This window comes from Pleurodeles waltl, chromosome 1_2 (assembly GCF_031143425.1).
Source record: "Pleurodeles waltl isolate 20211129_DDA chromosome 1_2, aPleWal1.hap1.20221129, whole genome shotgun sequence".
Taxonomy (NCBI): domain Eukaryota; kingdom Metazoa; phylum Chordata; class Amphibia; order Caudata; family Salamandridae; genus Pleurodeles; species Pleurodeles waltl.
The window spans coordinates 1,163,606,157-1,163,630,938 of record NC_090437.1 but is presented as its reverse complement, the minus strand read 5'-3'; the positions used below and the strand labels follow the sequence as shown (position 1 = coordinate 1,163,630,938).

Here is a 24,782-nt window from a genome sequence, read left to right as displayed (position 1 = left end):
CTTCTATTTCAAAGTGGGCACCAGGTATAAATAGTAAAAATCAGGCCCAACTCTTCAGCACACTCCTGGAACTCTGGATACTACAGAAGGTCTGCTGTACTGCTTTGCTGCGAGAAGGACTGCAACTTTGCTACCCTGTGGTTTTGCTGCCCAGCTGCCTGCTGCCCTGCTTGCTGATAAGGAAGACTGGACATGCACCCTTCTTCCAAGGCTGAAGTGGCTTGAAGGCTCAGCTGACTGACCTCCTGTTCTGAGCTACAGGGACCTAACAAGCCCCAGAGTCTCCCTATATGCATTCAGCTGAACTGCTACTTAGACCTGCTACCTGGACCTGCAATTGGACCTGCAACTTGACATGCCTAAGCCCTGCTGGCCTCTCCTGGAGTGAGTTCCTGAACCCCAAATGGTGTCCCTCAGGTCCTAGAACCTTGGTGTGGCATCTATTGAGCTCCTCTCCAAAGAAATGGAGAAATCCTGTAGTTTTTGGCTCTTCTTGACTATGAAGGGGTCTGTTCATGCCAAGGTTTTGCCACCCATACTGCCCTCCAACTTGAAGCTCCAGTGAACCTAGCTCTTTGCACCACAACGAACGCCAGCAATGCCCAGCAACATGAGATCTGCACTTTGTGCGCCAGCATCGAAAGCTTGTGGTGACCGCCAATCCAAAGCAATGCCCGTCTTCAACACCCACAAGGATCTTAGTGCTAAAGAGCTAACCTTTGGCGACGCCCAGCCTCCTATTTGCGTTACATCGACGACCCTCTGTGATGCTGTCTCTGCTCCTTGCGGCCCCCTCCACCATGAATGGAACACTTTGCACCGTTTGTTTAACTCTTTCAGAGGGACTAACATGGTCCTTGTGTCTAGCCTGCACTCCATCGCAGTCGGCCTGAATTTGTGACTTTTATGTGGTTTTGCATGACCAAATAACCGTAAGTGGTGCTTCGTGCTTGTAGGTGCTTTTACTTGCCTGAAATCTTTAAAACTGCATATCTCTGGTTCTACTGAATGGATTTTGTAATAGTGGTCTCAACAAATGTATTAGTTTTACTCTATTGTTTTAAACTGGTGTGGAATCTTTCTGTTGTGTTTTCACTTTATTACTGTTTGAAGTGCTGCATACATACTTTACACATTGCTCCTAAATTAGGGCTGACTGCTTTTGTGCCAAGCTATAAGAGGCTCAAGCACAGGTTAATCTGGGGGTTGCTTGTGTTTCACTGTGAACTGTGGTTGGTGCCTGAGTAGGGTTTTACCTTCTTCAACTAGTAAAACTAGTAACCCAATTTGCAACACCTCCTTGTTGGGCTGGGGTGCTCATCTGGTGTAGGCCTCTGGTCTACATTAGATCAACAGCTGCATATCAATGTACTGGAGTTGCAAGCAGCCCACCTTACTGTGAAGGCTTTTTCCCTCTCAATCGGAGGGCGTACCATTCAAATCCTGACAGGCTTCCCAACACCATTTATTATATCAATAGTGTGGTGTGGGTTCTGTCAACTTGTGTTGAACTTATTTTGGAAGGTGTTATGCAGTTGATGGTGACCTCTGTAACTATGCAAATCCCTACCAGGCACCCTTGATATCAGGGCAGATGCTCTGAGTCACACCTCCTTAGAGGAAATATTATTTCATGTGATGGACATCATCTTTTCCAGACTGGGAGGTCCATGTATAGAACTCATCACCACCTTCCTGGGCAGGAAATTTCCTCTTTTTGTGTCATACAATTAGTTTTAAGTGATCCCTGGTAATGTCTTCAGATTCAACCTATCACAGGTTCTGCTTTAAACATTCCCTCTCAGTTGCTCTGCTGTTTTGGGCCTGATCGTGTCAGCTGAGTATTTGGTATGCCAATCTGCGGCAACTCATCATCAGACCCCTCTTCACCTTGAACCGAAGGACAAACCTACTTTTGCAGCAGGATGGTTGGGTTCCCACCCAATCAGTAGATGCATTGCCTGCAACCCTGGAGATTGAAAGGTGCCAAGTAGAGGAATTTTGATAGCCACCAGATGAGGTAGGTGTCATCCTGGCTGCCTCAAAATCTCCTACCAAAGCGGTCTCTGTGAGCCATTAGTCCGTATTTGTTGTTTGGTACAATTCTGAGGGTTTGAACTCTTTCAGGGCTTGTCTCTGTGATCTCTTCTGCTTTGCACCTTTCCTGCCCAACAGGACTTCCTAGTCACCATTGTAAAAATATATTTGGCTGCCTTGTCTACCTTCCTGTGCCTTTCAGACCAACCACTTTTATTCAGGTCACCTTACTGGTGCATTTTGAAAAGGACTAACATATATGTTTTTTGATGCCTTGCATTGTTTGGCAGTGGTATTTGATTTGGTATTAACCTTTCTTATTGCTTCACGATTTGAACCAATGCTCACTTGCTTAGTTCATTTGTTTACTTTGAAGTCTGAAGTCATGGTGGTCATAATTTCCATTTATAAGGTTGGTGAACCACAGATCCTATTGGTCAGGCCATCCTTCACTGTTTTCTGTCCACATAAGCTTTTTTTGGCACCTGCACAGCTTTCCTTCCAAAGGTTATGTCTGACTTCCACATGCATCAGTCTATCCCTCTCCCATCTTTCTTTCCTTATCCTCACACCAACAAAAAAGAGGAGAGAATACACAAACTGGACCCTATATCTACCGAATCTTTCTAAGACAACTCCATAAGAAAAGACAGGAAGGATGACCAGGTCTCTGTCGGCATTGCTGCAACCAAATATACTACTTCACATATCTACGTCTTGGCTGAGAAAGACCCTGCAGCTGTCATTCATGCACACTCCAATAGGCTTATGGAAGTTTGTACTGCTTTCACCGGGGGCGCCACAGTTGGTAACACATGCTGTGCAACCACTTGGTTTTCTCTTCCATACTTTTAAAAAACATTACTATGTCACACCTCATGTATGCACTGATTAATTTTTCACTAGGCTCGTGTTGCATGAATCCCTAGGTTGATCAGCACTACTCCAAATCAGATTCCAGTGGCAGACCACATGCCCAGATTGTATTTGGTTATTTGTTTAGAAGATCGACTACTGCTTGTTACAGATAACATGAAGGCTTGAAATGGGATTTTTCAGTCACTGAAGGAGCCAACTCACCTTTCTTCACTGAGCCACCACTTCCAGGGTCTTCATCTTACAAGCTGAACCTTACATAGAGCACACATTGATCAGTTCAAACAAAAACAAAGATGCTTCACCAGCTTCTGCAGAGACCACGCACATAACAAACATGATCTGATGGGTTTAGCCATTTTCACTCATTTGCCATGGATGAAATTCCCTTAAGCTGCGACACGTAGATTGGGTGTGAGAGATCACACAGTAGCATTTAAAAGCCAGACACAATGACACACTTAAAGAACAATTGTAATGACACACTTTGATACACATGTAGATCGGTTCGCCAGAGAAGACTTTCTGGTTGTTTTCAAATTTACAAATATCACAGTCAAAATGCTAGTGAGCATAATTAATTGTTCTTACAACAAACATGTTGATGGTGTGATAAGTTCTCACTTACATGCCTTCTTTCTTCTTTCATTTAGTGGCTGAAACAGATTGAGGGAACTGAAGCTGCACTTACACAGAAGATGATAGACCTAGAGAATGAAAAGGTATGACCCAAAGATTTTACAATCAAATTTGAGGTGTTGAAAATTGACTTAAATGATTAATATTTTTATTTTACATTGTTTGTTTTCCACACTAATTTGATGTAATTGTTATATTCAGCAAGTGGTGCTTTTTGAAAATAATTAGTGTTTAAAGCTAGATCGGTTTTAAGATTTGGATCTAAAAACATACAGCACATGAGGGATGGTAGGGATTGGTGCAAGTGCTTATACTTATATTTTGTCCTGGAAGAAAGTCATCAAAACATAATGGTCCAATGGAAGTTTCTGAATGAAGAAAAAAAAGCTGAGATCCTAGGTATATGACACCTTCCAGTAACTCCTAGTTTAGAAAGCTGAGGGACATCTAACATCTTAGAGCCTTATTACAACTTGCCAGTTGTTTGGGGAGATAATACCACATACAAACAATACCAATACACTAACTGTGGTATTTACCAAATGTGTTATTACCTACCAATATGGAGTTCTGCATCATTCAATGGGAATAATTTGGTAATATGGGCATGGTCTAAATATCATCGGACAGTAATGTAGACCCTGATGTACTAAAGCAATTTATAGTCTCAAATCCTGCCATTTGCAAAATACAGGGTCGGAGATCACATTTTGCTATGTAGTAAAACACTTTGACAATTTGAAAAAATGCTTCTGAATTACAAAAAGGGTTTTGGGACTCATTCTGAACTGCAATAAGGATGGGATGTGAATGTGACATCCCCTTTTAATTGCAACTCGCAATAGGCTGTTTCAATGGTTCTTAAAGCATTGAAAACCATTGAAAAATTACTGGATCTTCAAAGGAGGTGGTAACTGATTTCCTGTTTATATTGGACAGCTTCTGTTTTGGGGATTGTGCCAGGTAACCTCAGAGGGAACAAGCAGCAGTCCAGGGAACTACTGTATAGGGCTCCTCCCCCAGATGTGTTCCCAAACAGGAAACATTTTATTTCTTTGAAAGTAGCACTGGGTCCTTTAAGGAACACGGCAGATTTTTTTTTTTTAAACGTTTCCCATTGTAAGGCACCATTCCTGCATTTGAAGCCAGTCACAGGGTGTTTAATTACATTGATTGTTGCAAGGCCCACACTAGGTCTCCACTTTAGATTCATGTTTCTAGCTTTATATCTTTTTCCAATAGTGACTTTTCACATAGTTTTCCACTAACATGAGAATATGAAACACACGTCTTTATTCTTGGTAGGGGTTTTTGCCCTGTAGTCTGCACATTCTGTCCAGGGATAAACAATCAGTAGCCAATGCCCTTCTTTTCTCTTTCTGTGCTTCTTAGGAGAAAACCAGTTTATATTGGATGAACCAAAGTCGCTGTTCTGCACCTCTGTCACAGTGCGATAAAGAAAGTGTTTTAGTATATAAACAGCATCCATGCTACTCTTGTTGTTGTTTAGAGGAGCATTTAATGCTGGATTATCTTGGAAGCGCTGTGAGCTGTGACTGAGATGCAGCTCTGCTAACTCTGACCTCTATTCTGCAAAGGAAGATAACCTGTGCGCTTACACCAGCTTTGTGACACTTAAGACCAAGGTATGGGGTTAGACTATCCCAACTGATCTGGCAGACTGCTATGCTCTCTTTAGAATAGTATTAGATACAAATAGGAGTGAGGTAGTATTAGTAACAATTAACATGGCTGAATTGTTTATATTGTTCACCATTCTATTAATGCTGATCACAGTAACATGTCTCATCTTTCTAATAATAAAAGCTAATGCTTTCTTGGCAAGAATACGATCATTTAAATAAATGTTTTGAAAATGCATTTTTGTATCTTTCTTGTGCTTACCTTGGGCATGCAAGAGTGTTAGATCTGTTTCCACGGATTCCTTAGGAACCAGAGTGTTCATGTTGAAGGTTACCAATAACATCTATTACCCTGGTCAGTTTAGGGGTTTGGATGTGGTACTGTGAGCTAGATGAAAACAAACCAACATTTACTGATGATATATGTAGACTAAGGGTCTGATTTAGAGTTTGGTGGAGGGATTACTTCATCATAAACGTGACGAATATCATGTCCACTGTATTACAAGTTCCATAGACTATAATGGAATTGTAATACGGCAGCCAGGACATCCATCACGTTTGAGACAGAGTAACCCCCTCTGCCAAACTCTAAATCATGCCCTAAGTCTCTATATTGTGAAGTTATTGTTGTTTCATACACAGTCCTACTAAATTTGTAGGAACTGTATGACAATGCAACTTGTTTTCTTAATAATCATTGACCAGATCATCCTTGGAACCCCCATGCCCACACAAATGGACATTTTTTTAACCGATTTGGAAGTACATAGGTTGAATTGAAAAATTAGACATGTCGCAAAAAGTCACCACGGACCACCCTGCTGAGGAGGAAGACCTCCCCTCAGATGGGGAAGAAGTTAGGGATCAGGAGGGTGAACTCCCCCTCCTAAGCTAACTAGGGAGACCAGGGTTCCAAGATCCCTGTCCCCACAGATAGTAGTCACTGGATCTGGATCTTCCAAAGGGGAGTCCAGTTCCTCTGGAAACATTGAGGGCAGCCTCAATGAAGAGGACATCCTTTTAGCAAGGATGGCCAAAAGGTTATCTTTGGGGAAACAGCTCCTAGCTTTAGAAAGGGAGAGAGCAGAAATGGACTTAGCACCAATTAATGGTGGAAGCAAAATAAATAGGGTCAGAGAGCATACTGACATCCTAAAATTCCCCAAACAGATTGTTTCAAAATATGAAGAAGGTGATGATATCACCAAGTGGTTCACAACTTTTGAGAGGGCTTGCACAGCCAGAAAGTTAAACAGATCTCACTGGGAAGCTCTCCTTTGGGAAATGTTCACTGGTAGGTGTAGGGATAGACTCTTCACACTCTCTGGTAAAGATGCTGAATCATATGACCTCATGAAGGCTACTGATCGAGGGCTTTGGATTCACTACTAGGAGTACAGGATTAGTTTTCAGGGGGGCTTCCAAAACCTCAAGCCAGACCTGGGTTGATTTTGTTGACTACTCAGTAAAGACACTAGATGGTTGGATAACTGGCAGTGGAGTGCATGACTATGATGGGCCTTATAATTTGTTTATGAAGGAACACCGGTTAAGTAACTGCTTCAATGATAAGTTGCATCAACATCTAGTAGACCTAGGTCCAACTTCTCCCCAAGAATTGGGAAAGAAGGCAGGCCATTGGTTCAAGACAAGGGTGACCAAGACTTCCACAGGGGGTGACCAAAAGAAAGGGGTCACAAAGCCCCCCCAGGGGAGGGTTGTGAGACATCCAAGGACAAAACTAAAGAGTCTTCCCATGGGCCCCAAAAACCTACACAGGATAGTGGCCCATGCTTCTTCACAGTCCACAACTGGGCATAAGGGTAAAAACTTTGATCCCAAGAAGACCTGGCGTCACAGCTGTAAATAGCATGGGCACCAACCTGGAGACATGGCCTGTCCCAAAAATAATCCCACTAACTCTACTCCAATTAGCACTGGAATAGCCAGTCTCCCGGTGGGCCCAGAGCAAATCAGGGTTCACACTGAAGCTACTTTAGTTTCTGAGGGTGGGGTAGATATAGCTAAACTGGCTGCCTGGCTGTCTAACATGCAAAAATACAGGCAGCAGCTCTTGATAAATGGGACAAAAGTAGAAGCCCTGAGGGATACAGGTGCCAGTGTCACCATGGTGATAGAAAAACTTTTTTCCCCAGGACAGTATTTTACTGGACAAACTTATTCAGTTACCAATGCTGACAATGTAACTCAAGTCCATCCCACGGCTGTGGTGACTTTAGAATGGGGAGCTGTTACTGGCCTGAAACAGGTGGTAGTTCCTTCTGCAATCCCAGTAGAATGTTTGCTAGGGAATGATGTGGAGTCCTCAGTATGGGCTGAGGTAGAACTCAAAACCCATGCAGCCATGCTGGGTATCCCTAACTGGTGTGTGTAAAAACAAGGGCACAGAGCAGAGCACAGGGTGAAAAAGTAGTGTTGGTGCCTGGAATAATGGCCCAACCTTCCAAGAGAAAAGTTAAGAGGACTGGGGGACCAGCCCCTGAACAACACAAGAAGCAAGACCTCTCTCCCAAGAAGACGTCTTATCCCTTGAGGGAACTGAGTCCATGGCGCTTGAACCCTACCAGATAGAGCTCGTAGGCCCAGGGGGACCCTCAAGGGAACAGCTGTGCCAGGGACAAAAGACTTGTCCCACTCTTGAAGGCCTGAGACAGCAAGCTGCTGAGCAGGAGACAGGACTTGTCAGTGGCTCCCACAGGGTCTATTGGGAGGATGGACTGCTTTACACTGAGGCGAGAGAACCGAAACCTGGTGCCACTAAGAGAGTGGTAGTGCCTCAAGAGTTTAGAGAGTTTATCCTCACATTGGCCCATGACATCCCCCTAGCTGGGCATTTGGGACAGACCAAGACATGGGACAGATTAGTGAACTATTTCTATTGGCCCAACATGTCCCAGAGAGTAAGGGCGTTTTGCAGCTCCTGTGTCACATGTCAAGCCAGTGCTAAAACAGGTGGCCATCCAAAGCCCCCCCTCATTCCACTTCCAGTGATGGGGGTCCCCTTTGAAAGAGTTGGTGTGGACATTGAGGGTCCACTTGAACCTTCGACAACCTCAGGGAACCAATACATACTGGTAGTAGTGGATCATGCTACCAGATACCCCGAAGCAATTCCCCTTAGGTCAACTACTGCCCCTGCAGTAGCCAAAGCCCTAATTGGTATTTTTACCAGAGTGGGTTTCCCTAAGGAGGTGGTTTCTGACAGAGGTGCCAGCTTCATGTCAGTTTACCTGAAACAAATGTGGAATGAGTGTGGGGTTACTTATAAGTTCACAACACCATATCATCCACAAACCAATGGCCTTGTTGAGAGATTCAACAAGACATTGAACGACATGATCATGGGGCTCCCCGAAAAACTCAAAAGGAGATGGGGATGTCCTCCTGCCATGCTTGCTTTTCGCCTACAGAGAGGTGCCTCAGAAGAGAGTAGGGTTTTCCCCCTTTGAACTTCTGTTTGGCTATCCTGTAAGGGGACCAATGGCACTTGTTAAAGAAGGCTGGGAGAGACCTCTTCATGAGCCTAAACAAGATATAGTGGACTATGGGCTTGGCCTCCACTCTAGGATGGCTGAGTACATGGAAAAGGCATCCAAAAAACCTTGAGGCCAGCCAACAACTCCAGAAGTTGTGGTATGACCAAAAGGCTGCGATGGTTGAATTCCAGCTAGGGCAGAAAGTCTGGGTTCTGGAGCCTGTGGCTTCCAGGGCACTTCAGGACAGATGGAGTGGCCCTTACCCAGTGCTTGAGAAAAAGAGTCAGGTCACTTATTTAGTGGACCTGGGCACTAGCAGGACTCCCAAGAGGGTGATCCATGTCAACCGCCTTAAACTCTATAATGATAGGGCAGACATAACCATGCTGATAGTTACTGATAAGGATCAGGAAGCAGAGAGTGAACCTCTCCCTGACCTCCTCTCAACTGACCCTAAAGATGGATCTGTAGATGGAGTTGTCTACTCAGACACTCTCTCTGCCCAACAGAACGCTGACTGCAGGCAAGTCCTTCAGCAGTATGCTAAGCTCTTCTCTTTGACCCCTGGTCAGACTCACCTGTGTACCCATGATGTGGACACAGGAGACAGTATGCCTGTCAAAAACAAAATATACAGTCTGACCAAGTCAAAGAGAGCATTAAAGTGGACGTCCACAAGAAGCTGTAGTTAGGGGCAATAGAGCACTCTGTCAGCCCCTGGGCTAGCCCATTGGTCCTAGTCCCCAAACCTCATACCAAGGATGGCAAGAGAGAAATGAGGTTCTGTGTGAACTACAGAGGACTTAATTTTGTCACCAAGACAGATGCTCACCCAATACCCAGAGCACATGAACTTATTGACAAATTAGGTGCAGCCAAATTCCTAAGTACCTTTGACAAATTCAGGGTACTGGCAAATTAGGATGGTACCTGGAGCCAAAGAGAAAGCAGCATTCTCAACACCTGATGGGCATTATTAGTTCACTGTTATGGCCTTTGGCTTAAAGAATGCCCATGCGCCTTCCAAAGGTTATTGAATCAAGTCCTTGCTGGTTTGGAGTCCTTTAGTGCAGCATATCTAGATGAAATTGCTGTCTTTAGTTCCAACTGGCAGATAACCTGGTCCACCTGGGGAAGGTTTTGCAGGCCCTGCAAGTAGCAGGCCTCTCTATCAAAGCATCTAAGTGCCAGATAGGGTAGGGAACAGTTGTATACTTGGGCCTTGTAGGTGGAGGCCAAGTGCAACCTTTGCAACCCAAGATCCAGACCATTCTGGACTGGGAGGCTCTAAAAATCCAGATTCAATTCAAGCCATTCCTTGGCTTGACTGGGTACTACAGGAGGTTTGGGAAGGGATATGGGTCTATTGTGACTCCCCTCACTGGACTGACCTCCAAGAACATGCCAAAGAAGGTAAACTGGACTCTTGACTGTCAAAAGGCCTTTGACACCCTAAGAGAATCAATGTGCTCAGCACCAGCTCTAAAATCTCCAGATTATTCTAAGCAATTTATTGTTCAGACAGATGCCGCTGAACATGGGAGACGAGCAGTCATGTCCCAAACCAATGATGATGCCCTTGACCAGCCTGTTGCTTTTATTAGCAGGAGGTTACTCCCCAGGGAGCAGCGTAGGAGTGCCATTGAGAGGGAGGCCTTTGCTGTGGTTTGGTCCCTGAAAAAGCTGAGGCCATACTTGTTTGGCGCTCACTTTGTTGTTCAAACTGACCACAGGCCTCTCAGATGGCTAATGCAAATGAAAGGTGAGAACCCTCAACTTTTGAGGTGGTCCATATCCCTACAGGGAATGGACTTTGTAGTGGAACACAGACCTGGAACTACCCATGCCAATGCAGATTGACTTTCCAGGTTCTTCCACTTAGACTATGAAGGTTCTCTGGGGAAAGGTTAGTCTCATCCTCTTTCGTTTGGGAGGGGGTTGTGTATGAAAGTGTCACTGTTGGCATGGTTACCCCCCCCCCCACACATTTTGCCTAGTGTTGATGCCAACTTTGATTGAAAGTGTGCTGGGACCCTGCTAACCAGGCCCCAGCACCAGTGTTCTTTCCCTACATCTGTACCTTTGTTTTCACATTTGACACAGCCCTGGTAGACAGTTAAATCCCTTGTAAAAGGTACCCATAGTACCAAGGGCCCTGTGGCCAAGAAAAGTCTCTAAGGGCTGCAGCATGTATTATGCCACCTTGGGGACCCATCACTCAGCACATGCACACTGCCTTGCAGCTTGTGTGTGCTGGTGGGGAGAAAAAGGCTAAGTCGACATGGCACCCCTCTCAGGGTGCCATGCCCACAAACCACTGCCTGTGGCATAGGTAAGTCACCCCTCTAGCAGGCCTTACAGCCCTAAGGCAGGGTACACTATACCACAGGTGAGGGCATAGCTGCAGGAGCAATATGCCCCTAAAGTGTCTAAGTCCATTCTTAGACATTGTAAATGCAGTGTTGCCATATTGAGTATGTGGTCTAGGAGTTTGTCATTACTATCTCCACAGCACCATAACGGCTTCACTGAATACTGGGAAGTTTGGTATCAAACTTCTCAGCACAATAAACCCACACTGGTGCCAGTGTGGGATGTATTGAAAAATGCACCCGGAGGGCATCTTAAAGATTCCCCCTGTATGTTAGCCCAACTGCTAGTGTAAGACGGACTGGTTTGTGCCAGCTTGCCACTTTCAGACGAGTTTCTGACCACATGAGTGCCTTTGTGCACTCTGTGGTCAGGAACAAAGCCTGTCCTGGCTGGAGGTGCTTCACACCTCCCCCTGCAGGAAATGTAACACCTGGTGGTGAGCCTCAATGGCTCAAGCCTCGGATTACAGTGCCCAAAGGGAGTGGGCGCAAGGAGGGTGTAGCCATTGGCTACTGCCTCCTGACCCTAACACGCCCCTAAATTTAGAATTTAAGGGCCTCCCTGAACCCAGCTCACCAGATTCCTGGCAACCTACAAAGAAGAAGAAGGACTGCTAAGCTGAAACCCCCACAGAGAAGAAGGAAGACGACAACTGCTTTGGCCCCAGCCCTACTGGCCTGTCTCCTGCTTCAAAGAACCTGCAAAAAGAACAGCAACGCATCCAGCGGGCCCAGTGACCTCTGCCAACTCCAGAGGGCTGCCTTACACCCACAAGGGCCAAGAGCTCCTGAGGACTGCAGCTCTGTCCCAAAGAAACTTTCTTCCAAGGGCTTTCTATATAAAAACCTATTGGTCTGGAGTTAAGAAATTGAGGTTGTGTTTCTTCTATTGCTTATATGTGTACAACAAATGCTTAACACTACCTTCTGATAAGCCTAACTGCTCAACCACACTACCACAAATAGAGCATTAGTATTATCTATTATTGCCTGTCAAGCCTCTTGGGAACCCCTGGACTCTGTGCACTCTATATCTCATTTTGATATAATATATACAGAGCCAGCTTCCGACATTAACACACTGTAATTGAGGTTTGGAATCCACAGAGTACCCTGTGCTTACAATTTCATCTAGCAAAAGCCTTTTTTTACTACAAGTAAGTGGCAACATTACTCTGGCCCCCAAACAAATGTATTATTTCACCTCATGTGTGGAAATTAGGCTTCTCCTGTCCAGCTAAAAATCTCATTCTCAAGCTGTCCCAACAGTTACACTAATATGTCTCCATTAAATTGACCTCAGAATACTGTCACATGAGCTCGGTTATAAAAGTTTGAACTCTGCAATAAATATCATCACTGCATTTTTAGTAGCTTAGTTGCATTCATTATTTTATGATTATCTGTTGTTGTCTCCCTAAGTGATCTATTATGATGCTGCACAAAGAACTTGGGGTTAAGAAGGTTTCTACATATGGTTGAGCATGCCCTTCATTTACCTGGGATTAGACATATTAAATATATGCTAATTAGTTTAGATCTGACCAACTTGTGGTTTGAACCAGAACTTACAAGAGTTACAGATAAGGCCATCGTGAAATCATGTTATTGGCATATGGTCAAGCAACAGAACCAGCTCAATTTGGCTTATTTTACTTCAAATTGAAATCATATTTGATAGTGAATCCTGTTTGTACTGTCCCGCCATATGCACTAGCAGTTTATTTAAAATTAATATTAGGGAACCTTCATTGAACAGCTCTATGATCAAAAGGAGGGAAAATGAAATCCATTTCTGTTTATTGGTCCATATGTTTGATGCAAAATTTTAAAACCAGTCCTCAAATAACCACATAATGGCCCTCATTACGACCCTGGCGGTTTGTAACCGCCAGGGCTGCTGGACACGGAGGCACCGCCGACAGGCCGGCGGTGCCCCGCGGGGCATTCTGACCGCGGCGGCCTAGCCGCGGTCAGAGAAGGGAAACCGGCGGTCGATTACGAGCCGGCTTCATGGTGGGAAGGTCGTTTTCCCCTGGGCTGGCGGGCGGCCTTTCGGCGGCCGCCCGCCAGCCCAGGGGAAAACTTGGAATACCCTCCGCGGTCTCTGGACCGCGGAGCGGTATTCCTGAAACGCAACATTGACGGGCGGCCTCCGCCGCCCGTCAATGTTGGAATGAGGGCCAATGTCTTGTAAATAGGATTTATTTTCAGTAAATATGTTATTTCTTTTAAAGTACCACTAGGTCCTTAAATATGTGTAAATAATGATTTAAGGTGCTCATGGGAACAAAGCTCTGTATATTTGCAAACTGCACCTAGTGTTTTGAAATGGTCTTTTTTTTAGCTAGCTGGTGTGATTAGGATAATATACACATATTAGGATGCTGCCTAAACAACGGTAGTCTATAAAGGGCTGTTTTATGGGAAGTTTATTATTGCTTTGTTTAATTAGCAATTCATTTAGGAAGATGTTCTTATTTTACTGTTTTATGAATTAATCAGTATATTTATATGTTGTATATAAGGATGAATGATGAATGTGCGGAAAAGCCAGAATATAATAATTTATGACTGACTAAATACCAGACAGTTAGGATTCAGACACAAATGCCACATAGAATAAGTCGATATTTAAGAAGTAGTCATTAATGCTCTACACACCACTGGCAGTGGAGATGCTTTCCCACTTTTTATCCAAGATCTCTATCTTGCTTTTCAATTCCAGCCCCCTTAATTTACCTCCATAAAAAAATGTTGTGCAGAGATTTTAATTTTTGATTTGCGGTTTTGGATCATTAGAGAAGTAATTTAGCTCTGATAGACATTGCAGATCTGGTTGAATATTTTTGGATGACGTTTTTTAAAATGGTGGATGTGTTGCAGTGATGATGTAATATTTCAGGAACCATATCGATATACTTCATTTTGGTGTCAAAACGTAGGTTTTGGGGGTCAAGTAGTCTTATAGAAACAGAAAATAACTCCTCAAAGCAACCCTTCTGCCATTATCCAAAATGGCAGCTGTAATATAGCTCTATTATAGCTGCCATATTATAGCTGTCTATATATAGAATTGAAACAAATAGTAATGTTTTTAATCCTTTTATGTATACACCAATGTTTATCATCTGAATATGAAAAAATAGTGTTTTCCTGTTTTAGAGACATTTTCATAATTCACTTTATTTATTTGTTTCGACAATCATTCGTGGTACATTTGCAGAATGTTGAACATTTGAGAAAAACATATTGACAGGGGCACCTTTGTGTAGCACAGTTTTTGAAAGTACATGTATGTGTAAGTTCTATGGGTAGAGGCTTAAGAAATTTTGTAGGTTTTAGCACCCCAATAAAATGTTCCCAACCAAATTCACACAGATCTTTCTCTACATATGCATGATCCAAGACATTTACACATCTTCTGATCAAGTAGAACACTCTTTTAATGTGCCCACGCACAGACTATGATGTCAGTGAAAGGTCACTTAGCTGGACTGATCTCTTGAACTCACTGTACCGAAGATCTTCAAATGTGTGACAGTCAAAATTAATTTTCCACACATGCACAAGTTATTTTTCTGTCTTTGAAGTCACATTATTCTTCAATCTCAGCAAATCCTTTTAGTAACTTTACAGGTTCAGCGGTTAAAGCTCCAAGCTTTGTTCCAATTTTGCTCATAGGGTCATCACCCGTAAGAATATGTGCCTTGATAAGAACACTGGGCATCTCTGAGTCAAGTTTCTTGAACAGACTATGAAGCGGGATTAAGTGTCTTTTCTCGCCTGTTCCATAACGTATCCATAACTGTGACAATACTTGACTTTTGAACATTGCGAGAAATCTAAGTAACACAATAATAACAGCTTTGTCAGTTGACAGTGCAATGACTCAATTAGAACCATTTCAAACAGCCTACTCAAAATGTGGCACAACATGAAGGTCAGCTTCCTCCAATTTGCTGTTAAGTTCTTGAACAATATGGCCTGTACCTTTTGAATATATCTCTTCAGCCACCAACTCCTCATTGACAATCATTCCACTAGCAATAATTGAAAATTCAGTGTTCGCTGAAGCATCAGCAACGTTTTGACAATTTAACATCTCCAAGTTCATCTTGTTCGATGTTGATGGCCAGAATTTATCAAGTTGCATGGGTATAGTTGTCGGATTTTTGATGCAGGCAAGATCAGTTGCTCCCATTCTAGACGTTTATCTGATTCTGTCACATTCTTTGACAGATAGTTCCAGAGAACTGTCAAAGACAATGTTCACTTCTTGCAAGGTGCATGCTGACTTTGATATCTGTAGAACAGTTTGAGCGGCCTCTCCGAAGTTTTGCATGGATGAAATCCTGACCATTTGCATTTGTGACATATAGTCCACAACAACAGCAGTTTTCAATCAGGACTCCTTTTCTAATTGAAATTCTTCTGGTGACCGTTTTTTTCAAGCTCTTGTACGTATTTGTGTTTCACCGGTTTGGTTGCAGCATCTCCATCAAATAATGTGTTTGTTGGAAGAAGATCATCCGAAAGAACGTCCTTGATAAATTCACCCATTTCTTTTGCTACATCCATCTCTCTATGTGTGTTGGAAAGTTGTTTTTTTGTAACCTGTTTTGTAGTTGCTGGTTGAACAAAATTCTTACTATGGCAATTAAAGCATGGACGTTTAGCTTTAGTGATTATGTCAAGCAGCTTTTTCTCTTTCAATACAAATTTCTCCTGCTTCAGTTCTGCATATAGTTTTGATCTATGTTCCAGGACATTATATCGGTATATCGTTATCCACATATTGTTTGGTCACAAAATTGTGTAGTCACATAGGCTCAGTCATTACAAAGGGTTTTCCTTGCTGCTGCATGAAATGAAGAAGGCTGTCAACATGTTCATTAAAATGTTCCCCTCTCTTTCATGGCGAGGAACAGTTTCACGATGTTCCATCAATTTTGAATTTGTCATCTCTCTGAAAACATTGCAAATAGAAAGGACTTCCTGGTAAACTAGCTGCCATTGAGCAACATATTCACTTTTACATGTCTGACCAACAATTTCTTTGGAGCTTTCTGTGATCTCTGGATCGTCTGTTCCAGTTTTATATCTAGAGCCACAGCATTGAACCTTCCTTCACTGTTTTCTCCACAAAATGTCTTTGGGTGAATTTTGTGTAGAGGTATAGTTTTTCCACCTCTAGCTTCTTAGCTCTTTCCAAATACCAGGACCCATATCTCAGGTAGTTTATGCAATCGAATTTGCGAAACACAGTAGTCAGCAACTCCACAGTCTTCACGTGCAGCTCCCATTCACCTTCCCGATCAGCATGTGCCAAGTTTTTCACTAGATCTATCATGTGTAAAACATTTCCCCAGTGCTTGAAAAGTTCTGATTTTTCTTCAAATTTTTGACAAACTCTACAAGCTGGTTTTCAGATTTTGAACTGAATGTATTGAATATTGCCTGCCTATACAATATGTCTTCCACATGACATTCACCCTGTGCCTTGTTCACTTCTGAGATCAAATATGCAAAACCTAATTTGTCATTCTTGTTCCAGAAAGCATTCCAACTCAATGTTTCCATAGCCTCGGATATGATGAGGATACCTTGTAATGAACAAACATAATGAGTTGTACTCAATACTGACTGGACAGTTTTGCTTCCAAAGATTTCAGTCTCAATTAGTTCATCGCATATGCCACATCCACTGAGATTCCTTCCTGCACATCGCAACGCAACGTTTGTCATGTGGAAAACGCCCATCATTGGATAAAGATCATCAAATTCTACTGGATTTCTCATAACAATGTCAGCTACAATACAAAAAACGCCTTCATCGCAGAAAATTGGCAGGATAGGCCGGTCAACAAGCTGAGCATGCACATTTTGGAATTTTTTTTTAGAGCTGTGTATACTGCTGTGTAGTTTGTGGCTGGAGATGGTATTACTGGTAAAAACACCACCTTCTTTAGTGGAATGTTATTCTTGGAGAGCGGAGCATGAATTCCAGCCCACTGAGGAACTGGCTTTTCTTTATCCTTCAGTCTGCACCGAATAAGCTATATGATAAATTCCATTATATTAGCTTTGAGGACTGCAGCATCAGGTAGAAGATCCATGTCCTCAGCCACTTTGAAACTTTCTGGTAGACTGGGATGTGTTGATGGAGGTAGTGATTTTGCACACGCTGGTAAGGCAGTTGGGTTATAAGTTTTCAGCTTCATTTGTTTATGCCTACAGCTGACATAGCTTGTTTTCTTGCAGCTACTTCATTGGTACAGTCTTAAAAAAGCACTATAGCAGTATCATGTGTGCTGGATGTTCCAGACAAAGAAGAGCTGTCTTCAAAATCAAAATTATCAAGAACAGCAATTGTAAATCCTTTCCTGGTAAAGTGACTCGGAAGTGGTGTGCTGTCAAATTCACAAGCATTTACAGCATGAGCTGCTAACAAGTTCTTGCTCCGTACTATGTCATTATAACTTGCTGATACACCAATCTTGTTCATTCAAATGATTAGCGCTCTACTTTTGCACTTTTCATAGATTGCCTGGGCAGTCATCATGTGTAGCTGAGTTTTCTATTTGCTGTGATGTAATTCATAAAACATGATCTGGAAAAGAGAGTACATTTGCACAGCATAAGCCTGTTGGTTCATGGGACTGTCTTCCACTTATTTGCTTAGATCTTTAAAGCCATCATCAATGTTATTGGTTTCTATTCCAAACTCAAGAACTTTAGTTTGTAACAGTTTTGCTTTGCTGATATTAAACAATGATGTATAAAATGTTAAGACAACATCAGCCATTCTTGTTGACTGAGATGATTTTCAGAGCTCTGGGGCACCAAAAAATGTGTCATTAAGTCCAAAATCTAAATCTTTCAGGACATTTCTTAAAATGGTTCCTGCTGATTTTACTGCACCCTGTGATCTTATTTTGGCAGCAAGAACTTCAGAAGTCAAATCAGTTGAGGACAGCATAAGTGGCTCATTTTTTTGTTAGACTGACAAAAATGAATTCTGTCATTGTACATTCTCACCAGAAAAATCTTAATTTCGGTATTATGGATCAAAACAGTTTCATCAATGTTGACAATTATTTCTCGGATCTCACTGAGTGTGAACCCGTAGCTAGCACTCAAGAGTGGCTTCAAAACTTAATTTGCATTTTCAAAGACTGCAAATTTAACTAAAGGCTGGCCTTTTCCTTGTTGCTGGGAGCCCATTGTTCATTTATATTTTCGAACGTATGCACATATGAAGTTCGGTTTGACATACAAATCTGCTGCAAATACATTCACCTCACTGTTTAGATCAGCTATTCTGCTGAAAACTTAATCTTGGAAGAAACTTCCTGCAGATAAAAACATGTTTGCACTTTGAGACTCGCATCCTCTATACTTTGGTTTCTGCTATTTTTTTACTAACTTTTTCCAGGCTTTTTTCCATTGTTTATGACTTGTAGCACTTGTTGTTACAATGCTAAAATATTTGATCCTCTTCACCCATCAGTTTTCAATCTTTTCTGAACTTTGGCTTCCTGTATTTCTGCAGCATCTCAAACTCTTTTCTGTCCAGCCACAGGTGATGTTAGCTTTTCTTTCAGATTACTTTTGGCATAGGACACATTTTTCTTTGTTGGAGGACTCCTTAGATTTTGTAGTTAGCAACCACTCTGTCAGGAGGTAAAGTTCCTCTGCCATCACCTGCTTCACTCATGCTTACAAATTTGGATCAACTGAAAACCTCAAACAAAAACAATATTAAAATCAATTACTAATATGATGGCTAAAACACATCATTATAGAGCCCCCATTTAGGAAAATGGCAAAAGGGTTGCTCTGAGGAGTTATTTTCTGTCTCTATAAGACTTCTTGACCCCCAAAACCTATGTTTTGATACCAAAATGAAGTATATAGGTCTCTTGGTTCCTGAAATATTACATCATCACTGCAACACTTCTGTCATTTTTAGGGTTGAGTCTGCGTTGCATGCGCTTGTGCATGCATTTCGCCTGCGAGGCGCTTTAGTAGTTAGAAAAGGGCTCGGAGCCCCGTCCATGTCACGTCAGTGTCTTTCATTGGTTCGTGGGCTTGCCTTTCAAAATCTGCTTGCTTTCATTAGTGGAAGGCACGCATACGTCATGCCTTTTCCGGGGGTTAACCCTCCTCGAGTGCAGCGACCAAGTACTGAAAATATGTGAGGCTCGCTGTTTCCCGTCAGGTTTGTGGACTACTTTTTATCTTTTTTTCGCAGTGCAATCTCGCTTGGCAAAAGTCGAGTGCTTTGCATGACATCGACCCTGTTACATAGTTAATTGCACTTTTGCTGTTACGTAGATAATTGCACTTTTGCCGATAGGTTTCACTACGAGTGAACAGTAGCAACGCGACCGCTCTATTTTTTTGCACTTTCTTTTTCTTCTACCTGCATGCCGTCTTCAACTGTCCATACAAGTAAACTGTAGCAGCGCGATTGCGCTGTTTTTTTTCCATTTAATGCGGCAATAAAAGTCCGGTTGGGAGTTTACAACTGCTAATAGCTGTAACTCAAAGAAATGCGAGACCCTATTGCATTGCAAAAGCTTGTTAAAAATGTTGTCGAGAAAATATCGGCCTGGATTAGCAATGGCTACCCATACTAAATTATTTCTCTAATGATACAAAAACACAAATCATAAATGAAAATCTCTGGACAACAATTTTTTCACAGAGGTATGTCAAGGAGCCAGGACTATTTTAAACAGTGGCTGACAAAGCTTTCCAAAAAACACACTGTCCTCTTACATATGTTTTAAAGACTTTATCCGTAATGGTTTGCCACCTACCAATCCAAAAACAACTTGTTCGAATAAACGTCGATAAATGTGAGCCCATTCCAGCAATATGTGAAGTACATCAAGATTCATCTTATCAGTAGTTATCGTCAATCTCTTTATGAAACCTATTGGTGTAATTCTGTCTGACGAGAAGTTAAAGCTCACCAATATGCAGATGCCTGTGAAACTCCACTGCGGTGGCATCACCTGTCTAAGGAACTGCCTTGCCTCTATCAAAGCCTTGATGTGCAAACATTGTGATAAGTTCCTTAAGTTCCAGATTGACAGCAGCCTTAGCTTCAAGAATCAGATTCCCAAGAAGATGCAGATGTCCTGGCATGGACAGGATTCCCCCACTTTTTAGAGTCAAGCCATATTTCCCAGAGCTGTCCAAACCCTAGTCCTGTCCTTGCTAGAGCATGGCATTATTTTATTCTACAAGCAGGTGACAAATGTATGCAGGAACTGTGGTTAGAGGGTGGTGAGGTGGGTAGTAGCAGCGGCAAGAGGGGGTGGTCTTATGGGATGGTTCTTTTGTCCCCCTGTCGAACAAAATAACAAAGAATGCAGGGAAAGATTTGTGTGATTTTTCCAGCCAGAATTACCATCCATAAAAATCAAGTATGGTTCACCCACAACTGGAAAAACCAGGAGTGGAAAACCTATCCACTTTAAATCAGGCAGAGTGAAATTCCATGCACTGATTTTGCTCCACCTGACTCAGAATCAGTGTCAAAGACATTATCGATTCTCAGCGCTTTATGGGTTGTAATGTTCTACTTTAAAAGATAATTGAGAGAAAGCTGGTGGGTTAGCAAAAATGTTTTTACAGTCTGGAAATGACCTACAATGTTCGTAGTTTTTCCCATTCTTGAATTATAACAAAGTGCTCTTTGTTTTTACAATTTAGGACTTATTCAGCAAACAGAAGGGCTACTTAGAAGAAGAACTTGACTACAGAAAACAAGCGCTAGACCAAGCATATATGGTAGGGCTGAAATGTATACCACGTTATGTCCTTTTGAAATGTTTATTGCATTGGTAATGTATGAATTGTAACGTGTGATGTTTTTGGATGCATGCCTAACAAATGTTTTGAATGCGTATCTTAGTGTTGTATCTAGTGGGTGATTTACCCCAGTTAGACATAAAAGCTGTATTTTACTACCATTTAGTTCTCTGATTCCTGTTCTATAAGACCATTTCTGTTTTAATATATACATTAACACGTGGCATGAAAAAAGATATGGCTCTTTTACAACAGAGTACGTGAGAGTTCCTATTTATTTGTTTATTCAAATATTTAATTGTTTTGTAAAGAAGCTACCTTGTATCAAGAAGACATTTGGAAGAACTATTTATCAACTTATGTCGTAGAGAGACTCAGACTTATAAAATCAAACTCTACAGGATCGGTAGGTAGTGCACATGGGTGCCTGAGGATGGAGTTTGCTAGGACTGATGCTTGCACGGAGTAACGGGGCCACCTTGAGGGGCAGTTGGAAGACTGACAGAGTTTAGCTCAAGAGATAACGTCATGACAGTTCCTGTGGTGTACTGGACTGTGGAACAGTTTTAGTGCCAGAAAAGATATCCCTAGAATAGAGACTCGGTCACACTGCTGAAAAATACAGGAGCATAAGTCAAAGAACTTTAATTATACTAGATCAAGAGTCACCTCTAATAGTACACTGGTTTAACTTTTTCTTAAATGCTAAACATGTCCCACTCCCATCCGAACAATGCCCAGGGTAGAAGAACTAAAATGATTTACCTTCTTGCTGCAGTGAAGAATTTCTGACAGCCTAAGAGAGTCTTGTGTTCAAAACTGTCTCCAGCTCGGCCTCGAAACTCTATGACCAGAATGTTGTTTTTAGGGCTGGTGGTGCTAGCATGTCGCTGACCTCCAGGGATACAGGGTTCAGGTTAAACCACTGAAGCATTATTGCCTCTGTGAGTGTTTTTACCTGTGATGTGTGAGTGCAGAAGTTCCTTGGCCCGATCAAGCCGTTACCTGGATGGAAGAAAACACGTGGACCAATGAGGCGTGCACATTTGTAGTACTTGTCCCAGTACAATGCTTCTCCCGTGTGACAGAGAGACCAGCTGAATGTCACAAAGATGATTTCTACAAACGTCAATGACTTCTGACTGAGTCGCTGTAGCAAAGTGGGTCGTTACACTGTGGGGTACACATTATACCAACGTCACTCCTCTCTCGGTAGGTCGGTAAGGTTCGTCTCAGTAACAGTGCTCTGTCCTGGGCACTTGTTGCACTGAAGCAGGCTGGCTTACTTAGAGCAACACGTGTAAAGTATTTACTAGCACCATAACAACTCACCAACATAATGTAGATGACACATAAAATTATGAAACTAATTTATAAAAATAGATTATATGTTGAATTTTTAAACACCAAAAGCTTTAAAATGGCTGAATGGTTACAGAGTTGCAAATTAAAAAATACATGGCAATATACATAAATAAATAGGTTTATATGGTTGCACAGAGTCTCGTGGTCCCTAGAGAAAAGCGGTTCGCTGCTTGGTACGGATCCCACATGCACTTTTGGGCCACAGGCGGACTCGACCAAGTGGCCTCAGTCAGTTACCTGGCATGAAATAATGATTTTGGACCAAGTCCTGTATCCTTTTTGGTCCTGCAGCGCTAGACTGTGTCTGATGCTGTGCTGGCAGTAGGACAGATGAGGTTTGTGACTTTCAGTGCTGAGGATGCCACAAGAGTTCTGTGGTGCCCACTCCTGTGGTTCACACTGGGTAGAGGGATCCTGAGTGATGAGACCCGGGGTCCCTCAGTGTCCTTGATGGGATGTAAAGGGTGACTAGTCCCGACTGCTCTTCTGGTACTGCAGGTGCTTAGGTGATGGGTGCCAAGGATCACTCCTCTGTACCTACTCCTGGGGGGTAGTGCAGGTAGGTCTAAGTCTCTGATGCTTCTCAGGAGTCAGGACTACAACTCCCACATTGCACCTCAGTGCACAAATGATGATTCCCTCAGCGGGCCCAATGGCCAGGTGAAGTTCAGTCCTTAGAGCCTGTTGTAGACCTGTGTTTCAGAACGAGAGCTAGGACCACTAGCCCTTGAGAGATTGGCACATGGCGGCATTCCCGCTCTTTGGAAGCCTTCTGTCATCCAGTGCAGGTCACAGCCTCTTTTTGTGCCTAGGTGGGTGTGATCGATGCAGTCCTCCGTGGCAACTCTCTTTTGTGCAGTGCTGGAGTCACAGGCACAAACCCTTGCAGTTGGTCCAGCAGAGCTGAGTTCTGAGGGACCGGGTTGCCCTAATTAACTATAACTTCAACTCGGAGTTGAGGAGGCGACTAGTGCACCCCTGCCATCGCTTCCCACCTGGTGACCACATCTTGGGAAGTGCGACATTCTGGTAACCCAGAAGTCCCCATCTTCTTCTAAAGCTTCTAAAAGAAGTTGGCAGAACCCTTCTCATGGTTGGGCAGACCTCACTAGCCCACCATAGGGGTGTGGCTAGTCAAGGACTAAATGCTCCTGGGGGAAACGGTTCTGCACTGGTTTCCCTGCTTCCCCAGATATGCCAGGCTGCCTGGGACTACTGTGGCAGAGGTGTAAGCAACATTTGCTCACCAGATGCAGTGGCTTTTCCCCTCGCAATTCCCCTCGTCACTCTGCAATTCCCCTCGCCCCAGGGCATCCTGTACAGGGAGATGTGACTTCTGCCCTGACATCCCTTCGTTTTCCCGCCTGCATGGTTGTTAGCAACTGGGCAGGTGGGGAAAAAAGCTCAGAGGCAGCAGATGTTTACAAGCCAGGCTACTGGCTGGCTGGGGCAACTAAATGGCTATATTCTAAAGTGCCATTGTGGATAAATGTACATTATATATGACATCAGGATAAAGTCTGGTTTAATGTGACAATTTCCGTAATACCAAACAGTAACAATTTCGGTGGTCCCATTGAGGAATTAGCCTAGTGGGGCAACACTCACATTAGCCAATGGGACTTACAACAAAAACAGTTTTTGGTGTGTTATGTTTCTGGAATAATAAAATACATATTCCACTTTGCAATACTTTGCACTCTGCCTGTTGGGCATCACAGGCTTTCCTTAGGGGTGTCTTCAAAGTAGTGTAAGGAAAGGTTTGGGCTTTCCAATTAGTTTAAATAGCAAAGTTGATTTGGCAGTTTAAAATACCCCTTCTAGGCTACAACTGCAGTTGGTGTCAGGTTTGTCTTTGCCAGCATCATAGTGGTACAACCAGTGCTGCAGTCGACGAAGGACACTTAACTTACAGGTCCTGGGTACACCTTGTACCATATACTAGGTGTACGCAGCCAACATAACACTTCCCATGACACATCCCTAGGTTTTTGCTTTCCAGTCCAGTGTTGCACCCCTGCCACCCTTTTTCTGGTTCTCAGCACACATGGGTTGCTCTGGCCCTGGGTCCTGTTCCCTGGCTCATAATTTTGCCCTTGTTGTTGCCCCCACACTAAACTGCAACAGAAAAAAATGTGCCTGTGTGCCACGGACCCAATGTTCATTTAGCAAAAAATCCAATGCAAAATCATTTGCAGACAGTGCTATCGTCACACCAGTCCCCACCCTGAATTTCATAGTGCAGTGGAGGGCATCTTTCTTTTCACTATACAGCAGCTGAAAGCGAAGGGCTTAACTTGTAACATTTTGGGAAATAGGATGCTGATATAAAACTGACCCTCTAATAAGTGTGAAAAACAGGTTCACAATAGCAAACAGAAACCTCGGCCAACGGGCCTTACAGACTACCTCCTCACTAACACTTAATTTGATCACCATGACCTAGCCCTTTTCACCCCTCCTATACACCCAAAGGCCCCTCCCCGATAAGCATCTCCTTGTAACATAAACATCTCCAACTT

General features: G+C 43.0%; 1 protein-coding gene and 1 long non-coding RNA gene across 12 annotated transcripts in view; one reads left to right on the top strand and one right to left on the bottom strand.

The window, feature by feature from the left end:
• Positions 1-24,782, top strand: part of JAKMIP1 (janus kinase and microtubule interacting protein 1) — a 1,798,968-nt gene that overhangs the window by 1,714,045 nt on the left and 60,141 nt on the right. For all 8 annotated transcript variants that reach the window (XM_069203057.1, XM_069203080.1, XM_069203046.1 and 5 more), the window contains 2 exons: positions 3,567-3,635; positions 20,797-20,874. In XM_069203057.1, coding sequence (XP_069059158.1) covers positions 3,567-3,635; positions 20,797-20,874 — 147 coding nt within the window. The remainder of the gene's footprint in view (positions 1-3,566; positions 3,636-20,796; positions 20,875-24,782) is intronic.
• Positions 1-24,782, bottom strand: part of LOC138249073 (uncharacterized) — a 181,502-nt gene that overhangs the window by 138,879 nt on the left and 17,841 nt on the right. For 2 of the 4 annotated variants that reach the window (XR_011194705.1, XR_011194707.1), the window contains exons 1-2: positions 21,661-21,838; positions 3,542-3,620 (exon numbers count right to left, since the gene is read on the bottom strand). This is a non-coding gene — a long non-coding RNA (uncharacterized lncRNA). Of the gene's footprint in view, positions 1-3,541; positions 3,621-21,660; positions 21,839-24,782 lie in introns of those variants that run through there. The other 2 variants (XR_011194702.1, XR_011194699.1) reach the window with 1 other exon arrangement.